Source organism: Cebus imitator, unplaced genomic scaffold, assembly GCF_001604975.1.
Source record: "Cebus imitator isolate Cc_AM_T3 unplaced genomic scaffold, Cebus_imitator-1.0 Scaffold299, whole genome shotgun sequence".
In the NCBI taxonomy this organism is placed as follows: Eukaryota; Metazoa; Chordata; class Mammalia; order Primates; family Cebidae; genus Cebus; species Cebus imitator.
In genome coordinates this window covers 1,042,972-1,051,286 of record NW_016107614.1, presented here as the reverse complement: position 1 = coordinate 1,051,286, position 8,315 = coordinate 1,042,972, and the positions used below count along the sequence as shown (strand labels likewise).

Genomic DNA, 8,315 nt, shown 5'->3' with positions numbered 1-8,315 from the left:
GGCGCGATCTCGGCTCACCGCAACCTCCGCCTCCTGGGTTCAGGCAATTCTCCTGCCTCAACCTCCTGAGTAGCTGGGATTACAGGCATGCACCACCACATCTTGATTTTTAATATATTAAAATAAAATCTTTACTATTTTTTCTCCTTTTGAATTAATAGGTGTTCAAAATAAACTTTCAGATAAACTCTCACACTTTCAAAATCACGGACCTAAGAAGATAAAGGCACAAACGGGCTCAAAGAAGTTACGATTTGGTCTTTCTTGATTTCTGTATTAGTTGAAATCTTGTTCAGTGATTATACAGTCTTATGAAATTATGAAAAAAGAATAGAGGAAAGTATTAAGAACTTTGTTAGTGTCACCTCTTGAGGAGACTATAACCTTACAAAACACAGTTTAAATGATATTAACTGGGTATCTTAACTGGTATTTTATGAATTCTTCTTCCTTTTGGGAGAAAGCACTACAGACCTTCCAGTTCCCTTACCCCAGGTGCTAATGTGTGACCTGTTACCACCTCTCCTGGTCACCAGTCCAAGTGAGAGGCCCCCTTTTCATTTCTCCTTGACCTTCTGTGTTCCAGGCCTCCTCTTCTGGTTTGATGTCTCATCTGTGCCGCCCGGTCTCCCCTCCCTGGCTAGAGGAGTGGCTCCCTGTAGTGATCAGGACTCTCTGTGTTGTAGGTGGCAGATGCCTTTGTGTTCCTTGCTGACCTGCCTGGGCCTCAACATCTTGTTCCTCACTTTGAATGAGGGTAAGGACTGCCTCCAGGGGCCAGTGGTTTTTGTGAATGAATGTGGGGGAAGGACACCTGGATGCCACCCCGCCCTGTGTGCCGGAGCTGCTCTTGTTGCCCTGGAGTTAGCTTTCCTCTGTGTCTGCTTGGAGTCAGAAACAGGCTCCAGAGGGACAATCCAGGCTGAGCCACCTGCTGTGACCTTGGGCAAATTATGAACTTCCCTGTTACTCCTAATTTTCCTTATCTCTAACGAGAGGATTAAAATGCTGCTTTCCTCCTAGAGTATTTGTGAGGAATGCGGCATAATACTTAGCACAGTGCCTGGCATGGAATAGGCAGCCAGTGCATTGGAGCTGCTCTTAATATTATTGTTTCCTTGACTTCCTGCTGAGGATGCATTGACCTTTTTCCATTTTGGTTTTCCAGCTGATTCAGGGGTCATCTGGGGACATGGCATGGGTAAAGGTAGCGGGAGAGGAGCTGATAAGAGACTTCTGCCATATCTGTTGCTTTTCTCTGGTTTAGCCAGTGAGCCTAGCGGGAGCTGCTGGGCAGTCACCAGCAGTGAGGAGTGGCATGAAGGCTTTGAGATAGAAGTGTGGACACATAGGTGTCTATTGGGGTCCTGGATAATGTATCCTATGGACCTCTTACTACGGTGCATGCTGTGATCCTACCCTGTCCATGGTTGAAGCTGGCAGATGGCTACACAAAAAGCCAAACCCCTCAGGGTCAGAATAAAGTCTGGAGCAGAATGATCAGAGGAGCTGGACCGTTACTCATGTTTTCGTTCTTATATTGACCTTGTATTTCTCAGGTGTCTTCTTTCTTTCCTCTGGAGGTAGAGACTGAGGAGGTTGAAAATAAAGTTCATACAAGATCTCATTTTCTGTTCCTTAGTTGGATTCATCTTTACCTGTTCAGAACTTCCTAGGATGTTTGATTTTTCTATATATGCTCCCAAAGTAAATCAGTTCCCATGACAGATATTTAATAAGCATTTATTATGGGCCCGCTGCTCTATTAGCTTGCTGTTGTACCATATTGCATGGAAGAAGTTCCTTCTTTGAATTTTATCTTGGCCTTACCGTTTCTCAAGGCAGTCATCTGTGGTGTGCTAAAAGCCAAAGGAAAGGCTTCCAGGCTACCTTAGTGGCCCAGAGGTCCGAATGTCAGTCAGCAGGAGCTCCTAGCAATCACACTCCAGCATAAGCCTCCGACTGTGTGCTAGCAGCATCTTAAAATGTTTTAAAAGTGAGGCTGGGGCCACAGCAGTGACCAAAGGGACAAAGTCCCAGCCCTCAAGAGCTTACTTCAGTAGAGGAGACAACAGACATGCCTGTAATGTGTCATGTGGTGATAAGGTCTATGAGGAGTGAAGCTGGGTTAAGGGGGCTGGAGAGTAGGGGTGAGACACTGTGTCATACAGGCCATCAGGAAAGCCTGACTGGCAGAGCCCTGGAGGAGGTGAGGAACAAGCAGTGGGTGTCTGGGTGGGCCAACTCCTGGTCCTTGCTTACCTGTGTTACCTGCAGTGTTTTTGATTCTGTAGGTGCGTGGTACTCAGTAGGTGCCCTGATGATTTCAGTGCCTGCCCTGCTGGGCTACCTTCAGGAGGTTTGCCGGGCACGGGTGCCCGAGTCCGAGCTGATGCGGAGGAAATATCATAGCGTGAGGCAGGAGGACCTGCAGAGAGTGCGCCTGTCTCGCCCCGAGGCTGTGGCTGAGGTGAAGAGCTTGTGAGTATGGAAGAGAGGCCAGGGAGGTGGGGGAACAATAACAGCAGCCATGACACTGAGTGCTAGCTGTGTGTGCCAGACATTATAGTAGGCAAACCACAGCTGTTAGTCTTTTTAACAGTTCTGAGAGGTAGCTAGTATTAATATCTTCCATTTATGGGTGAAGAAAAAGGCTGATTGACTTAGCTAGAAAGTGACCAAGCTGGGATGAGAATCTAGATCTAGCTGTTTTACAGCCTGTGTTCTTTTGCTGGAGAGACAGGTTAGGGTCTGGACTAAGCATGTGCATGTATGAGCCACCACTGCCTAGGTTCAAATCCCAGCTCTTCCATTTATTTGCTGTGTAACATTGGGCAAGTTACTTAGCTTCTGTCTCAGATTTCTCATCTGTTAAATAGGATAATAACAGGGCTTACTCACAAGGTGGTTGTGAAGATTGAACAGGTACTGTGAAGTGTTGAGTAGATATTAGTCATCATCACTACACTGTGGAGAAAATTCCTAAACATGACAGAGCTGGTACTTATGAGGAAGCATTAATCTACCAACTTCAGTAGCCCTGGGCATTTACTCCTCCATTCCCTGGAGTGGGGTCTGTGCATTCTATACAGTAGGGGAAAGAAAAGTTATAAACAAACAGATGTCTGGGCCTTACCCCAGAAATTCTGAGTCCATTATCTAGAGTGGGGCCTGGATATGTAGTTTTTTTTTTTTCTTTTTTTTTTAAGACAGAGTCTTGCTCTGTCTGCCAGGCTGGAGTACAGTGGCATGATCTTGGTTCACTGCAACCTTTTTCTCCTAGGCTCAAGCAATTCTCCTGCCTTAGTCTCCTGAGTAGTTGGGATTACAGGCGTGTACCACCACGCCTGGCTAATTTTTGCATTTTTAGTAGAAATGGGGTTTCGCCATGTTGGCCTGGCTGGTCTCCAGACCTCAGGTAATCTGCCCACTTCACCCTCCCAAAGTGCTGGGATTACAGGCTGAGCCACCATGCCCAGTCGTGGATATGTAGTTTTTGAAAAAGACTTTCTTACTTCAAAATAGTTTTATTTTTTATATATATATGCTTTTTTTTTTTTTTTTTTTTTTTTTTTTTTTTTTTTTTTTTTTTTTTTTTTTTTTTTTTTTTTTTTTTTTTTTTTTTTTTTTTTTGAGACACAGTCTTGCTCTGTCACAAAGGCTGGAATGCAGTGGTGTGATCTTGGCTGACTGCAACCCCTGCCTCCTGTGTTCAAGCGATTCTTGTGCCTCAGCCTCCAGAGTAGCTGGGATTACAGGCATGTGCCACTATGCCCAGCTAATTTTTGTATTTTTAGTAGAGACGATCACCATGTTGGCTAGGCTGGTCTCGAACTTTGGCCGCAAGTGTTCTGCCCGCCTTGGCCTCCCAAAGTGCCAGGATTACAGGCATGAGCCACTGCACCTGGCCTGAAATAGTTTTAAAGAAGTGCAAGAATAACACAAAGAACTCCCATATGCCCTTTACCTAGATAGAACAATTATTAACATTTTGCCGTGTTGGCTTTGTCTATCTCTTTACATATACACATTATTTTCATTTTCCTAAACCATTTGAAAGTAAGTTGCAAATATGACTGTTTACCCCAAATACTTCAGCATGGATTTCCTAAGAACAAGGACATTCTCTTATATATCCACAGAACTGTAATCAAAATTAGGAAACTTAACATTGATAACATTAACAGTAGTATTATCTAATGTATAATTCATAATTAGATTTTACCAGTTGTATTGATAAAGTTCTTTTTCTTTTATTAATTTTCTTTATTTTTTGGGACGGGGTCTTGCTCTGTTGTCCAGGCTGGAATGCAGTGGCATGATCATGGCTCACTGCAGCCTTGACCTCCTGGACTCAAGTGATCCTCCTGCCTCAGCCTCCTAAGTAGCTAGGACCACAGGCACATGCCACCATGCCCTGCTAATTAAAAAAATTTTTTGTAGAGATGGGGTCTCACTGTCATGCCCAGGCTGGCCTTGAATTCCTGGGCTCAAGCAATTCTTCTGCCTTAGCCTCCCAAAGTGCTGGGACTTCAGGTGTGAGCCAGTGCGGGTGGCCTAATAAAGTTCTTTGTATCAGTTTCCCTGATCTGGGATCCAATGCAAGGTTATACATCATGTTTAATTTTTTTATGTCTCTTTAGTCTTCTTTAACCTGGAGCAGTTTCTCAGTCTTTCTTTCTTGTGACCTTGATATTTTTGAATACTACAAGCTTATTATTTTGTAGAATCTCCCTCATTTTTGGATTGTTTGATTCCTTGTGATTAGATTTAGGAGTGTGACAAGTGATGTGTCATGTTCATTGCACCCATATCAGGAGGCACATGATGTCAGGAAATACTGACTTTGATCACTTGGTTAAGGCATCCATAGTGTAAAGTATCATTTTACTCTTCATTCATAGTAATTCGAGGGGAGATACATTGAGACTATGTAAATATCTTGTTGTTCATCAAACAGTTACCCACTGCTTTAAAACCCATTGATGGGTCTAACCTTAATCAGTTTATTACTATGATGATTGCAAAGGTGATTTTCTAATTGTCATTCTATCTACATTTTTTTTTAAGCTGGCTTTCTATTGTAAGAAAGCTCTTCCTTTTTTACTATGAGTATGAACTCATAGATTTATATTTTATTTGATGAGTTAGAATCTATTGCTGTCATTATTTATTTTGATCTCAAATTGTCCTAAATTTGGCCAATAGGAGCTCTTTTGAGTTGACTCTTGTTTGCGTTGTCCCCATCATTTTTGAGTGTTTCCTTATTTTATGGTACAACAGGATGTTCATATCCCTCTTATACTTCCCTGCCCCAACCCTGGAATCAGCTTGTCTCCAAGGAACCCCTCAGAACCCAGATCTGGGTTCAGACTGTGCTCAAGGCTTCTGTGGTTCATCTATGTTTTAAAAAAGCAACAACCAGAACTCCCCAAGTGAGTCTGTTTCACCTCCCAGGTGGAGAATATCATGCCATTTATCCTGACAGCTGCTGTGTACCTGTGAGGTGGGTCCTCTGATCCTCATTTGATAGATGCAGAAACTATAGCCCTGGAAAAGTTCAGTAGCCTGCCTGACATCAACAGCTAGGAAGAGACCAAAGCAGGATATTTATACTGTTCCTACCTCAGCAGGAGCCTCCAAAAGGGGACTGGAATGTAGTTGGGGTGGCTTAGCCAGGCCCTTTTCTCCCATGCTTTCTCAACCCCTCTCTCTTTAAACACATGGTGAGTGTGTTTAAAGAGATTGGCCATCCCTAGCCAGCTGCATCTTGCATGGCCCCGGGCTCCACTTCCCAGAACTTCTGTCCTGCCCACTCACCAAAGCCCTTGTGTCTGTAGCTTGATCCAGCTGGAGGCCTTCCTGGGCCGCCTCTGCTGCACCTGTGAAGCCGCCTACCGTGTGCTGCACTGGGAGAACCCTGTCGTGTCCTCACAGTGAGTGACCCCTTCTCTGCCCCCACTACTCTATAGGAATTTGCAGCTTGAGCGTGAGCAAAGCCACCTGCCTTGAGATGACCTCTGCCCCTCCTATCTCAGGGGAAGAGCTCGCCTCCTGGGCTCTTGTGTGTATATCTGCATATATGCTTGTGGGCTCTAATGCACTGCTTTTGTTTAGACGCTTTATTTTATGTGTGGTAAAAATATTTTAATAATAGAAGAATAACTCAACACGTAATCCACCATGCAGCCGAATCTCATGTTTGCCTTGCTTGCTAGAGTTTGTCATTTGCATCTAATTTATAGATATATAGCTTCATAGTATATGTTCAGTTTTTCTTTTTTTTCCACTTATTATATTAAAGATGATTTTCTTAGTTGCTATATAGCCTTCGGAATTATTTATAATACCAGATTAATATAGATGGTGAGTACAATTTATGGACCCATTCTGTTATAGATTTAGTCAATTTCTCTTTTCATTCTGACTCCGTGGTAAACATTTTTGTGGATTTAGCTTTAATCTTTTGGAAAATTTTTCTTAAATTCAAGGGTGAAACTACAGTATCAAACAGAAGGAATGTTTTTGAGGCTCCTTAATGTGAATAATAGCGATAACTAATGTTTGTTGTCTTCACCTGGTGCCAGGCACTGTGCAACACTGCCTCTGTATTATCTCACTCTTCCTAGTAACTCTGTGGGTAGGCACTATTTCAGTCCCCATCTTACATGAGAAGGGAGCCATGCCTGGAGAACCAAGAGGCTTCTCAGAATGAGAAGTGGCAGAGCTGGCTTCCAATCCCAGTCTGTCTTACTCTAGACTTCAGAGTGTAGACCTTGAGGAGTGATGGTGGTTGAACCAGTTTATGTGTCCCCAGCTGACACCACCTCAGCCTCACCAGCATCAGGCCTTCCCACCTGCGACTGGGCGGTAGTTCTCAGGCTTCATCGCCGTTTTCCACCGGTTTGATGAGCAGGTCTTGTTGGTTTATTAATGTGTCCAGAGCTGTGTCTCACCTGGACCCCTCTGTGGGTGTGCTCCAAACCCATCTCCTGCTGCTGTTATGAATTTCTGATCTTGTGGTTCTTCCCTGTCATCCAGGTTCTATGGGGCTCTTCTGGGCATGGTCTGCATGCTGTATCTGCTGCCGCTCTGCTGGGTCCTCGCCCTTTTAAACAGCACGCTCTTTCTGGGGAATGTGGAATTCTTCCGAGGTAAGCCCTGGAGGGCCTGACAGAGACAGGGCCCAGGCTGGCTCTGAGGGCTAGGCTAGGCTCCCCAGTTCTTCTGTCTCTATAGCTAATCATCAGCTTGCTGTGCTTCCACGAGGGTCAGCACCACACTAGGGTCCTCTCTCATGGGCTCTGAGATGTTAGATGAAGCTGGAATCTCACTAGGGGAGGCTGCTACCTTTGGGCTCCCATCTCCCTTCCTTCCCTTCCCAAGGCAGATGGATCACTGCTTACATGATATGATGGCTTGTGGAAGATGAGGGAAGGATGTTTTCCCAAAGCTGCCACCCATCCCCTGGGGTGCAGCCACCTGGAGTTGCTGCCACATCTCTGTGTGAGACCAGAGTTTCCATCTGTCGTCTGGCTTCTAAAGCACTGAGGCAGTCTGGAGAGGCCCTGAGTCACAGAGGCCTGAGTCTGTACACATGTTTGGGTGATTGCTGTATTTGTTTTCCTCCCTGTGGTAGAGTAATTAATTACAGAAGCCGTGATTTATCAAGAATTTACTACATTTAATCTCTCTAACAGTCTGGGGCAGGTGGTGGTTTCTAAGTTTTGTTTAAGAGGCTTGGGTTAGGTGACTCTCTCAGAGTTAGGAGGGTGACTCTTTCCTGCAGTGGAGGGAAGAGAGGCCAGCCAGCTGCAGAAGTAGGCACCCCCAAAGCACCACTCATAATGTCTCATTTTTGCCTCCTACCCTGTTCTTCATTCCCTGGGTAGTTGTGTCTGAGTATAGGGCATCTCTGCAGCGGCGGATGAACCCCAAGCAGGAAGAGCATGCCTTTGAGAGCCCTCCACAACCAGATTTTGAGGGGAAGGGTGATCTGATGGACAGCACGCCTGCCCTCACACCCACGGAGGTAGGTGCCACTGACTGTCAGGGCAGAGCCTGCTGTGGCAGCTTGTGGGCCCCCCTGTTATTAGCTTGTTTATAGCTCCTGGGCTGGCCTCTGTTGTAGTTCCTGCTGTTTCCCAGGCTTTATGTCCCCTGAAGTGCTTAATAATGATAATTGTAATAACAACAGCTACCCGTGCTTCATTGAGTGCTTACCATGTCAGATGCCATTCTTAAATGCTATATAGATAGATACTCACATCATGGAGTGTAGATTTTTTCTTCTCTCTTCTTTTTTTTTTTTTTTT

At 44.9% G+C, this 8,315-nt stretch overlaps 1 protein-coding gene across 31 annotated transcripts in view; it reads left to right on the top strand.

Moving 5' to 3' along the window:
- ZFYVE27 (zinc finger FYVE-type containing 27) overlaps positions 1-8,315 on the top strand; it is a 25,423-nt gene that overhangs the window by 7,279 nt on the left and 9,829 nt on the right. For 17 of the 31 annotated variants that reach the window (XR_001817607.2, XR_005196059.1, XM_037729335.1 and 14 more), the window contains 5 exons: positions 687-757; positions 2,295-2,481; positions 5,841-5,936; positions 7,042-7,154; positions 7,893-8,032. Coding sequence is in view for 27 of the 31 variants with exons in the window: in XM_037729335.1 (XP_037585263.1) it covers positions 687-757; positions 2,295-2,481; positions 5,841-5,936; positions 7,042-7,154; positions 7,893-8,032 (607 nt within the window). In the remaining 4 variants the exon portion in view is untranslated. Of the gene's footprint in view, positions 1-586; positions 758-2,294; positions 2,482-5,840; positions 5,937-7,041; positions 7,155-7,892; positions 8,033-8,315 lie in introns of all 31 variants that reach the window. The other 14 variants (XR_005196057.1, XR_005196058.1, XM_017502740.2 and 11 more) reach the window with 2 other exon arrangements.